The 19,034-nt window shown below is 56.3% G+C and overlaps 7 protein-coding genes and 1 non-coding gene across 8 annotated transcripts; 4 read left to right on the forward strand and 4 right to left on the reverse strand.

Moving 5' to 3' along the window:
- Window positions 1-64: 64 nt before the first annotated feature.
- L226DRAFT_501520 (uncharacterized protein) lies at window positions 65-2,116 on the forward strand (the record flags this gene model as incomplete). Its single annotated transcript, XM_067677839.1, has 6 exons — window positions 65-592; window positions 697-766; window positions 883-986; window positions 1,064-1,292; window positions 1,343-1,979; window positions 2,039-2,116. The coding sequence occupies exons 1-6, from the start codon at window positions 232-234 to the stop codon at window positions 2,114-2,116; spliced, it is 1,479 nt and encodes a 492-aa protein (XP_067539616.1). The 5' UTR covers window positions 65-231.
- A 254-nt stretch (window positions 2,117-2,370) lies between these two features.
- Window positions 2,371-3,683, reverse strand: L226DRAFT_530884 (uncharacterized protein). The gene is made up of 5 exons (XM_067679963.1): window positions 3,412-3,683; window positions 3,331-3,336; window positions 3,135-3,268; window positions 2,664-3,075; window positions 2,371-2,601 (listed from the first exon to the last, which is right to left on the reverse strand). The coding sequence occupies exons 1-5, from the start codon at window positions 3,567-3,569 to the stop codon at window positions 2,415-2,417; spliced, it is 897 nt and encodes a 298-aa protein (XP_067539617.1). The 5' UTR covers window positions 3,570-3,683; the 3' UTR covers window positions 2,371-2,414.
- A 906-nt stretch (window positions 3,684-4,589) lies between these two features.
- Window positions 4,590-6,509, forward strand: L226DRAFT_520113 (uncharacterized protein; the record flags this gene model as incomplete). Its single annotated transcript, XM_067678615.1, has 8 exons — window positions 4,590-4,739; window positions 4,799-4,847; window positions 4,903-5,020; window positions 5,081-5,383; window positions 5,436-5,599; window positions 5,660-5,966; window positions 6,019-6,301; window positions 6,363-6,509. 8 exons carry the CDS (start codon window positions 4,590-4,592, stop codon window positions 6,507-6,509), a joined length of 1,521 nt encoding a protein of 506 aa, XP_067539618.1.
- A 908-nt stretch (window positions 6,510-7,417) lies between these two features.
- L226DRAFT_456393 (oligopeptide transporter) lies at window positions 7,418-9,494 on the forward strand (the record flags this gene model as incomplete). The annotated part of the gene is made up of 6 exons (XM_067675294.1): window positions 7,418-7,628; window positions 7,684-7,742; window positions 7,799-7,920; window positions 7,974-8,370; window positions 8,433-8,775; window positions 8,833-9,494. The coding sequence occupies 6 exons, from the start codon at window positions 7,418-7,420 to the stop codon at window positions 9,492-9,494; spliced, it is 1,794 nt and encodes a 597-aa protein (XP_067539619.1).
- A 412-nt stretch (window positions 9,495-9,906) lies between these two features.
- Window positions 9,907-10,019, reverse strand: L226DRAFT_t47. The gene has a single exon. It is a non-coding gene; the product is annotated as a tRNA-Tyr (tRNA).
- Window positions 10,020-10,127: 108 nt separating this feature from the next.
- On the forward strand, window positions 10,128-12,266 carry L226DRAFT_530887 (uncharacterized protein). Its single transcript, XM_067679964.1, has 12 exons — window positions 10,128-10,322; window positions 10,380-10,790; window positions 10,846-10,938; window positions 10,994-11,061; window positions 11,118-11,177; window positions 11,231-11,237; window positions 11,296-11,509; window positions 11,568-11,683; window positions 11,739-11,767; window positions 11,821-11,905; window positions 11,968-12,067; window positions 12,126-12,266. Exons 1-12 carry the CDS (start codon window positions 10,143-10,145, stop codon window positions 12,128-12,130), a joined length of 1,368 nt encoding a protein of 455 aa, XP_067539620.1. The 5' UTR covers window positions 10,128-10,142; the 3' UTR covers window positions 12,131-12,266.
- A 591-nt stretch (window positions 12,267-12,857) lies between these two features.
- Window positions 12,858-15,511, reverse strand: L226DRAFT_567245 (uncharacterized protein; the record flags this gene model as incomplete). The annotated part of the gene is made up of 5 exons (XM_067684002.1): window positions 12,858-13,541; window positions 13,602-14,069; window positions 14,123-14,685; window positions 14,870-15,329; window positions 15,389-15,511. 5 exons carry the CDS (start codon window positions 15,509-15,511, stop codon window positions 12,858-12,860), a joined length of 2,298 nt encoding a protein of 765 aa, XP_067539621.1.
- A 1,748-nt stretch (window positions 15,512-17,259) lies between these two features.
- Window positions 17,260-18,480, reverse strand: L226DRAFT_520117 (Clavaminate synthase-like protein; the record flags this gene model as incomplete). Its single annotated transcript, XM_067678616.1, has 3 exons — window positions 17,260-17,730; window positions 17,792-17,905; window positions 17,962-18,480. The coding sequence occupies 3 exons, from the start codon at window positions 18,478-18,480 to the stop codon at window positions 17,260-17,262; spliced, it is 1,104 nt and encodes a 367-aa protein (XP_067539622.1).
- Window positions 18,481-19,034: the final 554 nt, after the last annotated feature.

A 19,034-nucleotide genomic window follows, 5' to 3' on the forward strand; every position in this document is an offset into this window, starting at 1 on the left:
ATCAACAACATGCCGGCGTCCCTCCAGTAGATGAATACCAGACATGGCGGGTGCAATAACACATCGTGATGGTCAGCTCGGTATTCGGATTTGACAGAACAGCCTCCAACTCAAATGCAGGCTCCAAAAGACAAATAAGCTCGTCGCCGCTCGTGTCGCCATCTCCTCCTTTCCCAGCTGCTTCCCGTGCTTCGCCGTGTATTTGCTTCTGACGCGTCCTCAGGCTGGTCGATGTCCTCGAGGTCGCTCTCTGACATCCTTTCGAGGCTTACTGTGGACCGCGGGCGGGCGCCGTACGACCTCCTTCCAACCTCTTCTTCTCGTTCGGTTTCACCTAAAGGCTCGCACAGCACCTGGCGATCCTGCCTCCATGTCCTGGCCGTCCGCCGACGGCTGAGGACGGTCCTCCTGGTCCTTGCTTTGCTTGTCACCGCCTCCGTAACAGCCATCACTTACGTGTTGAACTATCCCCTTCCTCCGCTGTACACAAGGTTCCACCAGGCGGAGCTCGCGCTCCCGCAACACGATGCGTCGCTGCCGCTGCCCGAGGGACGACATGGGCGATACCTCTGGGTCGCAAATCATGCCAGCAGTGAGTGACTGACCGCTTGCGTTCTAGTCCTGCGGGATGATGCAAGGCGGGTTTTACGTTACCGTAGGCGTGATGCGCTGACCACGGACTTTACGTCGCAACAGAGTGCGGTTGGGGCAACGCGATGCAGGAGATGTTTCTGAACGCGTACTTGGCGTATAGGACAAATAGAGCGTGAGCGTCGAATCCTTGATGTTGCACAACCGTGGCACAGCCAGCGTCACGGTCTGGCTGAGGCTGAGATCATAGTGCTCGGAGTTTGATGGATAACTGACCCGTTCGCTTGCTAGGTTTGTCTTCGACAACTACACGTGGAGCCGGGCAGAGTCGGATTACTCGGTGTACAACCTGAAACTGATCCCTTCGAGAATACCATTGACTGCACTGATACGAGGTGAGCACAATAGCAGGCCGAGTCCCGACGACTTCGGGCTTAGGTGGGATGATGGTTCACCTTATCTTCACTTGCAGGTCCCATCGTGGGCGGGCACTTCCCTCCCGGTTCACAGGTTCCTCGTGCAGTCATACCAGAATACTTCTATGAAGTCTGCCAAGACCGCACTATAATCCCTAGTGCCGAAGTCAAAGACGCGCTAACGGACCCGTCCGCGGGGGCCCTGATACAAGCTTGGACTGACAAGATGGAGCCTCACCGGTGTGTTGAGATAGAGTTGAGTCCCCCAGAGATTTTCGACGAGCAGTGAGTCTGTCTCTGTGATGCCTGTATACGCTTCTCAGCCCCGGATGCAGCCTGTTCGCGGACGCCGGGCGGCTGCTCGACATCTGGACTCACTTCTCTAAGTCGCCTATCGTGCAAGACTTCAGTTGGTCTCACCTGGTGGAGCTCGCGTTCGACAACAACCGCGAGGTGATCTCGCCTACGTCGCCTTTCGAGCCTCCGCTTTCTTCTTCCTCAACTCATGGCCTGGCGCGGTACACTGCGATACCTGGTCTATTGGTCCTCCATATCCGACGAGGAGACTTCAAAGGCCACTGCTTCGACGTCCTCGCGCGCCGCTCGATCGGGTTCACAGGCTTCAACTCATTCCCCTCTCTCCCTGATCACTGGCACCTCCCGGACGACATCTCCGACCACGATAAAGGGGCGTTGTATACTCGCCACTGCTTCCCAGACATCGATACGATCGTCGAGCGCGTTGAGGAGGTCCGACGCACGGCAGAAGGACGCGGACTCTCGCAGGTCTACATCATGACGAACGGGTCTCCGTCTTGGGTGTCGAAGCTCAAAGCAGCCATGCGTACGAAGCACGAGTGGACGCATATCTCGAGCAGCAGGGACCTGATGTTGAACCCGGAGCAGAAGTATGTTGCGCAGGCCGTAGATATGCTCGTTGCACAGCGGGCGCAGGTGTTCATCGGTAACGGGGTGAGTCGGAGTCTTCTTCATTGAGTAGTGGCCTTCGGAGTTGCTGACCAGGCATCCAGTTCTCGACGCTCAGCGGGATGGTCACTATGCTTCGGATGGCTAATGACGTTCCTCCGCATTCGACAAGGTACTGGTGAAAGATCAACGGCCTGCGTGGCGTCCTCGTTTCATCCGGAGTCGCCCACACCAGAAGACCCCCAATTTGGTCGTCTCAGCCAGCGTTCTTGAAGCGCGACGGCGTTTCCCCTGCAGTTTGATGAAGTCATCGCACACGAGATATTCCCTCCTATCTAATCAGACTGCGATCACACCGGAGGAGTCCTCTGGGCTCACCCACGCTATCAGTCGACTCGAGATCGCCGGTTACTTCAGAGCATCCCACAATGGCGTGTATCGGCAGCATGGATGTATCTTTCTAGCCTAGCCTTGATTGCTCTACACAATCTGGACGCTCCAATACAGCATATGCGTCCTCCTTGACGCCAAGAAAGTATTCTTGCTGAACCCTTCGGTAAGACGCGCCTTCACCACGATCCTCTCTGTGAACGAGTCGCCTTCGACCTCGGTGAAGACTTCCTTCCACAGCATCGACCATGAGCTCTCGGAGTGTCCGTATCGGTTCCTGTAGGATCAGAGAGAGGGACGGGTCAGTGAGAAGCACGAGCCAGACGGTGTTCACAGTACCTGCCAAGATGGTCATCAATGTACCCCTCCTGCTCCAAGCCCTGGTGCCTGCCGAAGATCACGGCCCCCGGCTGGCGCTTCAAAAGGCGAGCAAGCCTAATTGCGAGCCCGAACTGGCTTTCCTTGTCGAAGAGGTGGAAAAGGGCACCGGTGTAGATGTGGGTCAAGGAGTCGTATAGTTGTGAGAGGTCGGCCACTGTCGTGATATCGAGAGACTTGCCTGCCTCGGCCTCGGTATTCGGCGGTGAGGTAGGCAGATCAAAAACGTTAGATGCGAAGAATCTGATGGGACATGTATCCTTGTCGCGGAAGAGTGTGTAGCCCAGCTCGATGTACTCCTCCCGGAGATCACATCCGAGAATATGCGAGGCGGGATAACCATCGTACGCCAGCTTTCTGACGTCCGTCCCCACTGCAGTCGATGAAGTGAGTATATCTGGAGATCACATCGAAAAGCGATCATACACGCACTCATGCACCCCAAATCTAAGAAGAGCGTGTTGCCCGTCTTTCCTGCCGCGACGACGCTTGGGTAGATCTCGTTGCGAGCCATGAAGAGGTTCACAAAGTGGAAGCCCCGTATGCATGGATAAGGATACTTGTCGCTGATGTTGCATCCAGGTATTCTGGTCAGCAAGCCATCTATGTCGAACAGCAAACAGCATACTAAGCTCTGTGTCCAGTGGATCAGTAGGTCTCTAGATCTAACCGGAAGACTCGGTACTCGGACTCCACTATGGCTACTCACCTCTTTTGTACATCTATAATACGATCTTGGACCTCGACCTCGTCTGAAGAGATCGCATGCTTCAGGAACGTTTTCTCCTCGTCTGTCAATGTGAGTAAAGAGGGGTCGAGAGGAGGAATCACGACTTCGGCAGGGATTTCGCTCTCCGGGTTGCTCATGATGATAGACGATGATGCTTGCGAGAGACGAGATAAGCACAAACAGGCTGGCGATATCCAGACACAACACGTTATGCTACCACACCATCTGAGCGGTGGGAAGGTGAAGATGTCGATGGCGCAACCTCCGAGCGCTAGGAGTGCTCCTGACAAAGGGCCCGACCTCCTTGAAGTTCCTGATATTGACAACGACAGAATGGCGATCATGAGTACTGGGTCATACACAATCGAATGCGATTCTTACATGTGCGGCAAGCCTACATAGATCACACTGTGGGGAGGGCTACATACAAATCAACTTTTGACTCGGACTCGGCCCCCTCGGGCGATGCAAGACCGGGCGTCTAGACGTTCCCCCCTCGACCACCATGATACCCACTCCCTACCCAACTACAAACGTGCCACGGATCCCTCGTGCACAGACATCATGACATGATTCGCTTTTTCAAAGCTGTTCGACCAGCCTCTGTCCACCATGAGCTTATGCGGTTGTATTTACCAAGGTATCGTATACTACAGCTAGTCGGGCCGCGTGCTGTTGTCTATGGGTTTAATGTGGGTGGGTCTGACGTCTAGCCATGGCGTCCGCGTCATGTTCCGCACTAACACCACGTATACATAGGCTCGCCTGTCCGTCGTCCACCTGCCCGAAGTCTGTCAGACTAGAGTTCTGCCGGATGGCAATCCGCTGCCATCTCGGCTGACGTCTACCAAACACACTGGCGTTATTTTCAGCGGCGAAGCTGCTTCAACTGTAAGCTTACAGCCGAAAGCAACGGTCGTGTGCCAAAACCGCATGTGCGGACCTGTCGGTGCTCGCAGTACCGCGTTCCTGGTCTGTGGAAGAAGCGCCGATGGGGCGACGAACGTGCGCAGAAGTCACTTAACCCGCATGGTCGCATCACTTACATCCGTGGCAGGGCAACGCCTGTATGGCTGTCGCCTTCGCATCTCGGCACGAGAGGATCCTCAGTATATATAACCCCGACGATGATCACACTCCCGACGTCAGTGCACGCCATGGTTCTCCTGTGGGTCATCTCGGCTCTTTCTCTTCAGGTTGCAGTCTCGTTCGGCCATCCTCTGCCGGCGGGTTGCTCGAGCCGTACTGAGCCAGACCCCTCCTTTGCTGTGGATGTGAAGCTGGCCGGCAAGACGTACGTCAATAAGGTTCGCGAGCACCACTCAGCTTTCGTCGGCATGTTTACTGATGCTAATTTGATGAATAGGGTTTGGTTGCCTTCGGACTTATTCCGTCCAACTTTACGGAATCCACAGGTGGAATTCCTTCCCAAACTCAAAGTAGTTAGCGGCTGCTGACAATCAATGCTAGGGGATACGCTCGGAGGTATCGGAAGTGCTATCGCCCTCAAGAGAGGTTCATTCTCGCAGAACTCGAACGGTTCCTTTGACGGTACTTTCATCACTCAACCTGACAGAGGTTTCAACGTGTACATCTGGGATCTCTAATCATTGTTGACCATGAGTATACTGACTGTCGATCCTGATAGGGACGGCACCATTGACTGGCAAGGCCGGCAGCACCAGATCGACTTTGTGCTGACGCCATACTACGACGCAGACAACCTTGACTTTGATGACGCGTTGGGCACGCTCAAGCTCACCTACCGGAACACCTTACTTTATACTGAGCGTAATGCCCAGAAGACCACTGGTCTGGACGCCCTTGCCGTGCGGCCCGCAGAGGCATCAAACAACAATGTCACGATTCCGGACCCGGCGCTGCCAATAGCTGAAACAAACGAGCACATGTCTCTCGATGCAGAGGGTCTTGTTCTCAATGCCGACGGAACGTGCGTATCGCCGAACTGACACTGTCGTGACGCTCTTGACTCTCTACCTCAGGTTCTGGACCAGCGACGAATACGGACCGTACATCTATCTGTTCAGCTCCGAGGGCGACCTCATCGAGACTCTGCAACCACCGGAAGCTATCCTCCCGTTCATTGACGGGAAGCTCAACTTCACATCCGATACCGACCCCGACACTGGTCGCGCAGGAAACCAAGGTCACTTAGCTGTTCATTGGCGCGTCCACGTGTAAGCTGACTACATGCGCCTCTTGTCAGGTTTCGAGGGCTTGACGGTCGATTCGACTGGTACAACCCTCTACGCGCTTCTCCAATCCGCGACGATCCAGGATGGAGGCAGTGACAAGTCAACCTCCCGCTATACGCGTTTGGTCGCCTTTGACATCAGCCAACCTCTCGTCTCCCGCCCCCCGGTTGTGGGCGAGTGGGTCGTTCCTCTGCCGCAGAACAAGAAAGGCAACACGCTCGCTGCCAGTGAAGTGCACTTTGTTAGCGATAACGTTTTCCTTGTGCTTTCGCGCGATGGAGACGGACATGGGGGTGACGATAACAACTCTGCATATAAGTGCGTTCCATTACTATTGGTACTATTTTTAATGTTGATCTGCTATCTTCAGGCAAGCGGACCTTCTCGACATAAGCAGCGCAACGGACATACACGGGTCGAAGTTTGACGACCCGAGTAACCCAATCGCTAAGAAGGGCAAGTTGGACAAGAGCATCACGCCGGGAACCTACGAGTCCTTTGTCAGCTTCATCGACGACACGCAGCTTGCAAGGTTCGGCTTGCACAATGGCAAGCCCGCCGACCAGACTCTCATCGACGCAAAGTGGGAGTCGCTCGCGCTCGCACCATGCTTTGATCCCGACTTCCCCGACGACTTCTTCCTGTTCACGGTGGTAAGTGGTGATGACTCGCCGCTGTGTTAATCTGGTTGACGAATTTCAATGGTACGTGTAGGCCGACAACGACTTTATCAGCACCCAAGGTATCTCCTTGGGCCAGCCATTCGACGCGGGGTTGGATGTCGACAACCAATTCATGGTTTTCAGGGTGACGCTCCCCGGCGCGTCCGCGACTGGCGTTTCTACTGAGTCCACTCACTAATGTCGGTGGCAAGTATCTACCACGGTTGAGTGTACTGTAAGGGCACAAATGACTACGATCGCTGAGCGCCATGCTCGTCAGTATCCCCTCCTACCTCTTTGTCCTAAAACCAACTATGCACAACCTCTGAGTAGCACTTGCAAGAGACAATGTAAACGGTATGTCCTTCAGCGTCTGCATCGTCTACACTCTCAACAGTCAATACAACTGACATACCACTCCAGGTGAGATTTATATTATTATAGACGTCATCCACTTCAATTTCCGGATCTTGAGCACATCGTCACTTGTGCTGCACATGGTGTGGTCGGTCTAATCCTCTTCCGGAATTGCGCCATGGTCGCCAAAACTTGAAAGCGGTGCCGGTGTCAAGCCCACACAAACCGTTGCATGTGGCAAGGGGTCGGGTTTGGGAGGCACCGATTCCTGCAGCCTTTATGCACCGCAGAAGCCTCGTCACACGGTGAGCAAATACACAAGAAAAGCTTCAAGCATCGCATAACCACGACGCCACAGCAGGAGCACGCGGGCTAAGCGAGCCCGAGATTTTCCGACTGGGCGGCACCGGCCAGCCGCCCGACGGTGATCTAAGGTATCTAAACGCCTGGACGTTGTACCGTGGAGATCAGGTGCGTGGGACCGCAAGATCTCCTCCTCTGGTTTTGCCAAGCTTCAGGGCCTGTGGTCCATATGCTTCGTTGATGGATAACACCGCATCCTGCACTATGTGATTGGAACATCCTCCCCATGTGATGAGGTAACCTGCGCGCTCGAGACTACCCCGGGAACAATATAACTCACTCGTTTTTCCCCAAGATTTGGGTCTTCTCTTGACCGTCATCTCCACGAGACTTCCCTTGAAGGTCCGTTCAGACCCCCCGTACCCGGTTCAGCGTCGATCGAACAACATGGCTGGGCTGCAAACCGACAAGGACATCCTCGCTGGACTCGCGGAGGCCGAGCGCGATGAACTCGAGCTGGAGAAGAAGGGCCTTGCGTCCCCGCACTCGGGTGAGGAGCATGAGCTCGACGGTATCCACGACGGCCTCGAGTTTCCCACCCAGGAGGAGAAGGAGACACTGCGCCGAGTGCCTGACAGGTTGCCCATCAGCGCATACTGTGAGTACTATCCACTGCGGTTACCCTTGACGGTGTACTCAATCACGCTCCGTAGTGATCGCTTTCTGCGAACTGGCAGAGCGTTTCTCGTACTATGGTTCTACGGTGGTCTTTGTGAGTGTTTGCATACACGAATTTGCACGCCAAAGTATTGACAACCTTCCAAACAGACGAACTTCCTTCAGCAGCCCCTCCCTCCAGGTTCGCGAACGGGTGCAGATGTCGAGCAGGCAGGCGCACTCGGTCTTGGTCAGCGCGCCTCCACTGGTCTCGGCACCTTTAACACCTTTTGGTACGTCGCGCGTGTGCCCGTGAAGTGCTGCGATCTGACATTCTTGTATTCAGGGTCTATGTCATCCCTCTCTTTGGCGCGTACATTGCCGACACATACTGGGGTCGTTACAAGACCGTATGCGTCGCAGTCGGTATCGCCATCGTTGGGCACATCCTGCTCATCGTTTCTAGTGTTCCCGGAGTCATTGAGAAGTCTCACGGTGCTCTGGCATGCTTCGTCATCGCAATCATCACCATGGGCCTGGGTACGGGAGGGTTCAAGGCAAATGTGTCGCCCTTGGTTGCGGAACAGTATAAGCGCACGAAGCTATTCATTGGTCAAACAAGTAGCGGCGAGCGTGTTATTGTTGACCCCATCATGACCACATCGAGGATCTACATGTACTTCTACCTGTTCACCAACATCGGCGCCCTCATCGGGCAGATTAGCATGGCCTACTCGGAGAAGGTACGTCCGCGACTATCCACGAGATTCTCAAAGTAAAAGTATAGTTGACTGAATCTATTTAGTATGTTGGGTTCTATCTCGCGTACACCCTCCCGACCGCCGTATTCCTCCTTTGCCCCCTCGTATTGTTCTTCGGACGCAACATGTACGTCACGTCACCTCCTCGAGGCTCTGTACTCTCCAAGGCATTGCGCATCTGGCGTACGGCGATGAAGGGGCGTTGGTCGTGGAACCCGTTGACGCTCTTCAAGAACATGAACTCGGCTGACTTCTGGGAGTCCGCTAAGCCGAGCCACTTCAAGGCCGAGGACCGCCCTTCCTGGATGACCTTCGATGACCAATGGGTTGACGAAGTGAAGCGTGGTTTCAAGGCGTGCAAGGTCTTCCTGTACTACCCTATCTGGTGTATGTCCTCGCACCACACGTTCACCTCTTCGATTCGCTGACAGAACCGCATTTTAGGGCTCACCTACAACCAGCTCAACAACAACTTGACTTCGCAGGCAGCGACCATGGCCACCCATGGCGTCCCTAACGACGTCCTCTCCAACCTCGACCCCTTCGCGCTCATCATCTTCATCCCGATCTGCGACATCATCATCTACCCCGCCCTACGTCGTGCTGGCATTAACTTCTCCCCAATCAAGCGCATCACGCTCGGCTTCTACACCGGCACCGCGGCGATGGTGTGGGCTACTGTAGTGCAGTACTACATCTACAAACGCAACCCGTGCGGACGGTACGTCTCGACTTGCAAGGACGCGGACGGGCACCCGATCACGGCCGACCTGAACGTGTGGGTCCAGACGGGCTCGTACGTGCTCATCGCGTTCTCCGAGATCTTCGCGTCCATCACCGGTCTCGAATACGCGTTCACGAAAGCCCCCAAGAACATGCGCTCGGTCGTCATGTCCGTGTTCCTGTTCATGAGCGCGATCTCCGCCGCCATCGGCGAGGCGTTCGTCCCGCTCGTGGCGGATCCGCTCCTTGAGTGGAACTACGGCGTCATGGCCGTCCTCGCGTTCGTCGCCGGCACAATCTTCTGGATCCAATTCCGAAGTCTAGACAAAGAGGAGGACGAGTTGAATGCACTGAGCGAAGGGCAATATGACGAGAAACACTGAGTCTGTGGCGGACCTATCCTTGCCGTACGATTGCGACGTTGTACTTATGTATGTGATGATTGCAAGCCATGCTGCACACTGATTTGAATGAACTGTAACCTTGCGTCCCAATGATGCGTACTGATGGAACTATGCTAGAGAATTGTGACCCGTGGCCGTGCAGATAATGGCGAATTTGGGGCCTCAGGCTTCATGATACAAATCGCGTTACTCGAGAATTAGAAGGAGCTTGTAGTCGCTCGAGTTTTCCCATTACACCAGAATTCGGACTTATACATACATACTCACGATACATGTCTGCGACCCCTTCCCCAATGTAGATCAACGGTGCCATGCAATCTTTCCTTGGGACGATCCCAAAAAAACAATCCTCGTACGCACCCCAGACAGACGAAAAGATTAAAAAAGCATATCCTTCGAACCGGGATCGAACCAGTGACCTTGGGATGCCATATCACGTAAACACATTACGTAATGTGAAGTAGCCATTACAGTCCCACGCTCTTCCAACTGAGCTATCGAAGGTTGGGGTGGGTTGGCGTGTAAATTAATCTGACTCGGTTGTACTTTTCCTCAAGGAGTTCGGACCGAAATACTCAGGGAAGGGCGCAGAAAGGCGCGGCCCTGGGTTGACGTTTGTCTGCGAGGATGTTGTGGCTTTGGGCCGTCTCTTTGTCGTCTGCTACTCTGATCTATGCATTGTCTGTGCCCTTGAAAGACTGGAGCTCTGCGGATGCACACCAGCCAGACCAGCCCGGTGTTGTGAGACGGTATGCACTTCCACATCTGCAAGGATGGGAAGTCCAGGACGTACTGCGAGCTGCAGAGGTGCGCACAATTCCTCCCTGTATAGTGGCCTGTCTGGCTCACGGTACTTTTTGGAAGCTTACGAATGGACGCGTCTGGGATACGGGTCCCTCTCATGTTGACGTGCTCTTCAACCATCCCGACCAGGTTTTGGAGCTCCCACTACCTGCAGCCGGCTCAATACCACTGTCCCATCCTGAGGTCCTCGCTGGGTCTTCTGGCAAGTGGAACCTTGGCTCTCTGTCGAACTCGACGTACCATTCCGTCTACCACCCCCTGTATGAGATCAACGAATTCATGGAGGAAATGGCACGCGCATACCCCAACCTTGTCCAACTCGTGGACCTCGGACACACCGGCGAGGGCCGAGAGATGATCGCTATGAAGCTTTCCAAGGAGGTTGAGCTGTCTGCTCACGGCGACGGGACGAGGTCGTCTAGCGTGAAAAAGGCTGGGTTCGTGGTCACTGGAGCGCAACATGCACGCGAGGTTGGTAGCCTTACATCTCATCCAGGAATTAGAGTTGATGTTTCCGTGTATGCAGTGGATTGCTGTGTCCACCGCACAATATCTTGCTCATGCCCTAGTGGCCGACGCCTCGGAAAAGTTTACATTGTCCTCCTGGCTGGACTACTTTGTAAGTCGGTGGACTTCTCCTGTTCATGGCCCTTGAAATTCACCCCCCTTGCAAGGATTTCTATATCATTCCCGTCCCAAATCCTGATGGTTATACCTATACATGGGAAAGTGATCGCTTCTGGTGAGGTTAATGTATCCATAATGGCGTATCATACCATGAGTAACCGACCGGAACAGGTACAAGAACAGGCAGAACGTCGGACCTGCCGAGCAGTGCACAGGCATCGATATGAACAGGTCCGTATCCCTCCTTGTGATCAGGTCGAACACCACTCATCCTGATTGCTCAGGAATTGGGTATATGGTCTCAATGAATTCGGAATGGGCGCATATACTCACTTGATCTCATCCCCAGGGCCACAAGTGGAAGTCAAAGTCCCATCTTCCTTCGTATTCAAACATCACAGACGAGAGCGGGGCAAAAAACCGCCCGGATCCGGACCCTTGCTCGACGTGGTACCCAGGACATCGTCCCTTCGAGGCACCGGAAGTGAACAACATCGCCAACTTCATCACCACTCTACCATCGCTCAAGGCGTTCGTCGACCTACGCAGCTATGGTCAAATGTGTACGTCGTCTCGTGCACCTGAGTTGGCTCGAGAAAGTAGCCCTCTGACGTATTGCAGTCTCAATACCGTTCTCATACTCGTGTAAAAAGACACCGAAGGATGCCGAGGACCAGCTGGAGGCCGCCCTTGGTGCTGCCTACGCTATCAAGCAGGTCCACGGTACTGTCTTCACGGTACGGTAGCCGTTCTCTCTTTTTAAGTCCCACTTCACGAACCTCTTTCGCGCAGACTGGCAGTCTTTGCGAGCAACTCTACAAGTACGTCTTGATAGTCCTGTGGCAGCTGCGCATATCACTCACAATGTGCTCAGAGCATCCGGCAACGTCGTCGACTACATGTACGCCAAAGCCGGGATCAAGTACTCATACTCCGTTCACCTCCGCGACACCGGCACGGTAAGTCCGTCCATCCATCCATTCCTTATCCACGCACGGCATCGCTCAGTCCTCTCGCGTAGTACGGCTTCTCGCTGCCCGCCGAGTGGATCCGTCCCGTTGGGGAGGAGACCGCGAACATGATTCGGTCCCTCGCAGGGTTTATCTCCAAGAAAATGAAAGGTCAGTTGACTCTACATACCCTACAGGGCGAAAAGACGGGCCTGACCCCAGATGTCAGTGTGATGATGCACTGTGTAGCACCTTTTTCTGTCCTCGATCCTCCCTCTGTCGTCGCTATCTGGTCTTCCTCGCTGTGTCACAACCTATGTGCTCTCGCCGTGTACGAATATACAAACCTTCCCGGATCCTTTTCCTGGCACCACCCGTGGTATCCATAGCGAAGTCCCGCCACCGCCCGCCCGCTCCGAGGAGAGTGGTGATCTGGGATTGGTATATGCGCCAATATGTACGAGTACACTGAAGAATGAACGATCTATGCAGGGAACACAGCACGTACGCATGATGGTAATGAGTATGCATGAGAAAGAGTACGAGTTCATACGGGATAAGGAGATTGGGAGGGATGAGAGTACCCGGGGGAAGACGGAGACAGAGTACGGCGAGTGTATGGAGTGTGTAAGCACGGACGATGGATGATGGATGAATAGATGAGAGGAGCAACAGGGAAACTAATAATGCAACAACTGGGCGCGAGCAACTATTACGCGGAAAGAGCCCAGGACGTAGTCCGACCGTCCACGGAATAATAAATGCATGCTACATAAGCGAGATAATAAGAAGACCACGACAGCAGACGAGAGTGTCTGACAACGCGCGAGGGCGGCTGGTTCGCGAGGTCTCGAGATAGGAGGCTGAGGGCGAGCAACCGACTCACGAGGTGCTTGCGGCCGAACGCACCACCCGTCCTCCCGGCGCCATCTGTGCGCACAGACATACACCTGCATACATATCACCCTGCGAGCGGGCCCCGGCTCCGCCGCCTCTCGTCACTCGCGCTAGGCTCGGGGTCCATCCGCCCCAGCACCTCCTCGCTCGCAATACTGAACCCGCTCCTCACGCTCCCCGTTGACGCGAGCCGCGGCCGCACGTACATCGGCGGCAGAGGCACCCCGGGCATGACGATGGCGCCGCTTGCCCCTGCGCTGTCTGTCTGCGGGGACGGGGGCACGCTGGAGCTCGCGAGGGGACTCTCGCGCCGCACAGCCGACGGCGTCGAGTACAGCGGCGGACGAGTTGATGGGCTTGACCGGTCGTTCCTTTCCGCCGCGCTCGTGCTCCCCTCGCGCCTGCGCGAGCCCGACCCGAGGCCTTGCAATGACGCGAGGAACGTCTCGTTCATCTCGCGCAGACGCTCGTCTACTTCCGTTGCGGACACGGGGCCGGGGAACGGCGTCGAGAGAGTGCGCTGCCGTGATGGACCGGCGGCGGGCGCGACGTCGCTCGAGTGCGCGGAGCTGGACTCCTCCGCAATGGTGGCTTCACGCCCATGTCCCTGGGGAGGAAGAGGAGGAAGGGAGCCGGCAGGGCTCTCTGAGCCTTCGCGTCTGCTCGGAAGTGGCTTACGGGCGTCAATATCCTGGACGAAGGCGGAGATGTCGTCGTCGTCGGTATTCGTGCTCAGGTAGGATGTGGCCTAGAAGGGATACACTTGTCAGCTCGCAGGCACGGAAAGGGGGAAATCCGAAAAACGCACCTTCTCTACTTCCTTGGGTGCACTGCGCGGACTACCTCTCGGACTGGCCTCCCCGGTTCCGGTTGGTGTGGCAAAGCGCTGGCCGAAGCTGCTTGAATATCGCTTTCCCTGCATCCTCGGGGAGCCTGACGGGAGGCCGCCAGAAGGACTCGCAGATACACCTTCCATGGATGGAGGTCGGCCCGAGCCCAAGCTCGATGGTACGAACGGCGGTGATGGTCTGAAGGGGGTCACGGGGGATGAAGGGAAGTTGCTTGTAGGCGAAGGTGGCACACGAGAAGACGTGGGCGACTGTGCTGGACGCGAGGGAAGCGATGGTCCCATCCCAGTCGAGAGCGGTGAGTTGTGGCGGAGGGACGGGGAGGGGGAGTGTAACGAAGGTGACCCTGACGAAATGGTAGATGACTTGAACGCATTGACGGCAGTAATGGGTCGTCGGATTGGTACACCGGCAGCGGAGGCGACCTCCTACGTCAACGAGGTCAATATATGCACTGGCAAGGGTGGCGAAGACCACGTACCGAGCCTCGACCTTGTAAGCTCTCCCGTCTCATACGCGCAGCAAGCGCAGATACCTCCTCCCGCGAGCCGATGGACGCTGCGCCTTGTCTGGAGGAAGACGAGTCCGATACGCCTGAAGTACCCATTCCCGCACCGGACAGGTTCCGCGACACTGGCAGAGGAATGTTCCCCAATCGCGGACTCGCCCCCGGACTACCCTTCGCGGGTTGCGTGGACGAGAAGGAGCCGGATCGTGTGTGTGTAGCAGAGGGCGGTGGTATCACGAACCTATCCGCGACGGACCGCGGGGGTGAACGGGGCAAGGATGTGCGAAGGGGGAGGCTTCCTGGCGAGCCGGAGATACTATCGCGCTGTTGGTTCTTGACGAGGGTCGGGGTGAAGTCGGGCCCTTCCTCCAAGGACAGGAAGCGCGAGGACAATATGGATTCGAGGTCGTCCAGCCGGAAGTTGGGGGACGTGAGGTACGTGACGGCCATGGACAGCTCGCCCATGGGGTGCGTGATCGGGGGTAGCGAGTGCGTCTCCTTGTGCAGTACTGATGCTAATGTAGACGGCATCGTATCTGTATTTCGAAGCAGGAGACAAGCGAGGCGACGAAGTCAGTCATCTGCGGTTCCGGAAGAGACGAAGGCTGGAAGCGGGAAGGTTGGTAGTGTGAAGAGCGGCTACGCTGATAGCGAAACGTGCTCGTCCCACACCCCGGCGGAAAAGGCAATCGAGGCAAGTGGTATGCACGAGTGACTCACCGAAGCTCATGACCTCGCCCGCCTGCACGCTGCTGTCCACGCCATCAACACGCAGCTGTATGCTCAAGTTGCCCCCTCGGTTGCCCCCGACCCGCCTGCGGAGGCGCCGCGCCAGCTTCCAGGCGGGAAGCACACGCAGCATGGTGAAGATGCTGCGGAAGAGCGGGATGCCGTGCTTGTACATTGTCGAAGGTGCGACATCCTGAGCGTGAGGCTGGGAGTGGGAGTGCGGGGAGTACTCGAGCGTCCAGGACTCGAGGACGATGTAGCGCGGGGTGGGCTCGATGCGCACGCGAGAGGAGTCCGGGGCGAGGTAGACAAGGACCTGGTTGGTAGCTAGCTCGGGAATGCAGAGGAGGACCTGAAGCTGGAAGAGGGGGACGGAATGCGCTGTCGAGATAGAGCGATAGATACGGGTGTGCTCCTTGAATGTCTCCGGGTCAGGAGTCTCGAGGTTGAACTGCACATTACGCGGGAGTGTCAGTACAGCGTCGACACGCTGGAAGAAACGCTGCGCACCCATTTGTCGACCTTTGCGTTTGGAGGGGGCTCGAGAGTGGCTCTGGCATGATTGACGACTAGGGCGAGCTTAGAGTATAATCTGTGGGCTATCTGGTCGGCCTTCTGGGTCTCATTGGACATGGCAGGGAGCGGGGCGAGGAAGGCTGAGAGCTTTAGCGAGGCATTAGGACATATATCTAGCAGATAGTCGCGGGCTGTGATGGACGTGGACGAGAGAGAGTCTGTGCCGTCCTCCCCCTGCTCTCCAGACTCGATCCGGTCGTGCGGGGTTCAGAACCGCCCAGGCGCCCATGAGACGCCCGCTGCTCTCCGCTCTTTCGCCCGCGAGCCTGCCTTTCCAGGCCACATCACCCGACCATGGATCGTCGTGCAGTGTCCTCGGACAGTGCACACTGGCCTCCTCCCAGCCCAGTCTGCTAGTTGTCTCGGATGTCGGAGCGTCGGCGTCGCCATGGCCAGCGAGGTGCGCCCACAAGTAATGTCCGAGCCTCTATGCAATCGATAAACACAGCGTCCGGACACCATGACGAGTCAGTCCTCGAAACATGCGACGGGGCGTCCCCTGTGCCCAGCGTATTGCCAACTCGCCGTGTTCCAATCCGAGCGTCCCCGCGGAAACGTGCTTGTAACTACCACCACCGATTGCGTATTCGTCACCACCGCGTCGCCAACAACCTTCAGCCTATAGCCTCTCCGGAAGCTCGTCGCGTACGACCCCCTTGTATGTCCAGTACGTACGCGGCCCAGGCCGGTGTGCCTTCTCAATGGCAGCACCCCAAATACAGCGAGGTTGCGCTTCTATCTGGATGATCCCTCCCCATCACGGGGTCCTCGCTGGCACTCGAGTGCACTATTGTTCTCCATTTGGTGAGCCTTCTGCTTCTTCCCGGCTGTGCGTGGGGCGAACGAGGAGCTCGGAAACGTGTCGTAGGAATGTAACCCAAGCGCCCAAGAGGTTGCTTGTCGAATGGAGGTGCTTGAGTGCCAAACAGCACCTAGGCCCCTCTTGTTGCAGCCAGTTACACATACACGCCGTAGCCCGCGTGAACCCTCCCGGCCGTATATATTCCATCAACATGTTCTGTGACGGGAACCCGCCCAGGGGTCGGAAGACTGGACCACACTGCTGCTGTTAAGGTCTCTATTGTCCCCTAGGGTCCCGTCCCGCGAACATGCTTTCGGAGGACCACATCCTACCACATCCTCTGCATCAGGCCTCGTCATCAATCCGATCTCGGGGCGGAAGGACCTCAAGGTGACTAGCTGAGGCGGGTGCCTGATTCTCGCGCAGTCTATGTGGTTCGTACACACGTTGCGGTCGCGTCGATCAGAACGACGAACCCAAGTACACCTGCGGGGTCATTAATCGCACCTTGTGACCGATTGTGATGACATGTCCCCGAGTCATGGCCTTGGTCACTGGTCTTGGCCCTACTACGGGTGTAGGACAGCCGCGCGGCCCCTTTGGAGAGTGCACGCCATCGGCGTTGAAGATCGGGTCTAGGCCAGCCGTAATCGAGAGGGTGAACGTTGAACGTTGAACATTCCAGGCTATGAGACCTCTGCTCAGCGTCTGCATGAAGGAATCATGCGTTCGCAGGAGGAACCAGGCATGTCTACCGCAGTGCGAATGTCCCAACGTCTTCTAGGAATACTGCAGCATGGTAGCGCAAGCAGAAGAACGTCTGTCCGAGCTGCGGCTCTGCACGCTGACTGCGAGCACAGAATGCCGTTGTCGCCCAGTCTTCTGGCGCACACGCCACCATCGACGTCTCTTCTGGTATCGTAACCTTCCGAGTTTCCGTCCGACATGGGCAACGAAGATAGCCACTAGCCGGACTTGTCAAGGACATCTAGACATCAATGCATCAAGACTTGTGCTGCAGGCTTCGCGGCAAGAACCACCACCCGACGCCAACTGTCCATCCGGCGGCCTGTCCAGAGTTCCCCTCCGGCGTGAAGTTCCCGCCGTCCTGCAGCACTACGTTCTCGACGCGATGCCACCAGCGTCGCGGCACGAACAGCATGTCACCCTCCCGCATGACACAGCTGAGAGCGGTCTCTGCGTCTAGCACACGCTGGGCCGCATCTCCCGGTACGGACGCGCGGTTTACCAAGATGTCGAAGCTTCCTTCGAGTTCCTCGCTCCTGTGCCCGCTCCTGCGCCTGCGCAGACGAAAGTCGAGCGCCGACATATTTGGCTGCATGTATCGGTCCAACTGCGGCGATAGCCGTAGGGAGGGGGGCAGCAGGAGCCAGTGCTTTCCATGGACGGACGCGTCCGAGGAGGTGTGCAAAGTGTAGAGGTTCTCGTAGGGATCGTAGTGCAAAGGGCTCATCTGGATCGCCCGATGCACCATTCAGCATACACCCAGATTGCGAGCCAGGAAAGCGACTTACAGCAGAAGCGGGCCCGATGAAGAACCCGGTCTGGTACAGGTCCGCCTTACTCTCTTCGATGAGCGGCGCAAGCAAGGACTGCGGCGGTCGCACCAGCTCTGCCAGCCCGGGGACCTTCCATAAACCTATGGTCAATAAGCAAGGTCATCGCGAGCCAGGCGACCACCCACCTCATCCCGCGCCAACCATTGGGCGAGATACCACGGGGCGTTCGGAAACCCCACCTGGTTGCCGCACAGCCAGTCCAGATACATGTTCAAAGTCACTGAGGTGCGGTAGTCGTGGGGAAGACGTAGATCCTTGCTGACTTGGACATCACGTCCGGCCTCGATCTCTACCAGACGGTCCCCTGAGGCGCGCAAGGTCTGCAGGAATTCTTGACCATTCGTGCGAGCGTGTCGGCCTCTTTCTTCGGAGGCACGGAAGATGAGCGGGGAAGCAGACGGCTTGCGTATATAGTCGAGGAAAGCGACGGGGCTGAAGGCCAGCGACTGAGGTGCATCTGGTACTGGCTTCGTCTGTAAAGTTACGAAGTCTGATGTGGCTTCGAGGTTGTTTCCAGGGTGCGGTGCTTCCGACGATACTCGATTGTCAGAAGCCAGCGTACTGTATGCCACTGGGCGGCGGAGTGGACCATATATGCGCGCCGCGGTCCGCGGCAAGTTACGCAGCACCCTCAAGGAGAACATAGCAGTTGGTGGTCAACCTGGTCAACGTGCTATCGTAACAATACACGCTCACGAGGTCTGCGCACGCGTTCATTTATCATGAATTGCCGAAGGTAAGCCTTTCGCGAATCGCGAAGACTGCGATGACGTCTGCGTGGATTAGGTGCCGGCAAAATTCGGCCCGATTTTTCCGAGTACAGCACGACAAAACTCGTTCAGCGTCGGGGCTGCAGCTGCACCAACCTGTGCTAAGTGCTTCGCATATACGGATGGGTCTCAAGACCCGTGCAAGTATGTAGAGGGTGTAGGTGGTCCCTGTCAAGAGGCTCATCTAGGCCACGGGACGTTCGGACGCCGATGCAACAATGTGTAAGTACCGCTGACCGAAGCTGGGTCGTATCAAACCATGGCATTCGTAGTCTTGGGAGGTGTCCGACGCAGAAGCTACAGGTCAGCAGTGCTTGAGGAAGGATGGATTGGGACATGCTGACGTTATGGGAGCAGACCTATCATCACCGAAGCTAACACTGGATGGGAAGCGTTCCCTCTCAAGGCTGCCAATACTCCCATGGAGA

Source organism: Lentinus tigrinus (genome assembly GCF_003813185.1).
Source record: "Lentinus tigrinus ALCF2SS1-7 unplaced genomic scaffold L226scaffold_4, whole genome shotgun sequence".
NCBI classification, from domain to species: Eukaryota; Fungi; Basidiomycota; class Agaricomycetes; order Polyporales; family Polyporaceae; genus Lentinus; species Lentinus tigrinus.

Excerpts from the sequence above, each read along its gene's own strand:
- L226DRAFT_530884 (XM_067679963.1), bottom strand. The coding sequence starts at position 3,569 with ATGAGCAACCCGGAGAGCGAAATCCCTGCCGAAGTCGTGATTCCTCCT. Across the intron at positions 3,076-3,134 it reads CTTAGATTTGGGGTGCATGA|TGGGGACGGACGTCAGAAAG; the intron begins GTGCGTGTATGA and ends CATCGACTGCAG. Across the intron at positions 2,602-2,663 it reads ATTGATGACCATCTTGGCAG|GAACCGATACGGACACTCCG; the intron begins GTACTGTGAACA and ends CTGATCCTACAG.
- L226DRAFT_530887 (XM_067679964.1), top strand. The coding sequence starts at position 10,143 with ATGTTGTGGCTTTGGGCCGTCTCTTTGTCGTCTGCTACTCTGATCTAT. Across the intron at positions 11,684-11,738 it reads TCCACGGTACTGTCTTCACG|ACTGGCAGTCTTTGCGAGCA; the intron begins GTACGGTAGCCG and ends TCTTTCGCGCAG. Across the intron at positions 11,768-11,820 it reads CTTTGCGAGCAACTCTACAA|AGCATCCGGCAACGTCGTCG; the intron begins GTACGTCTTGAT and ends CAATGTGCTCAG.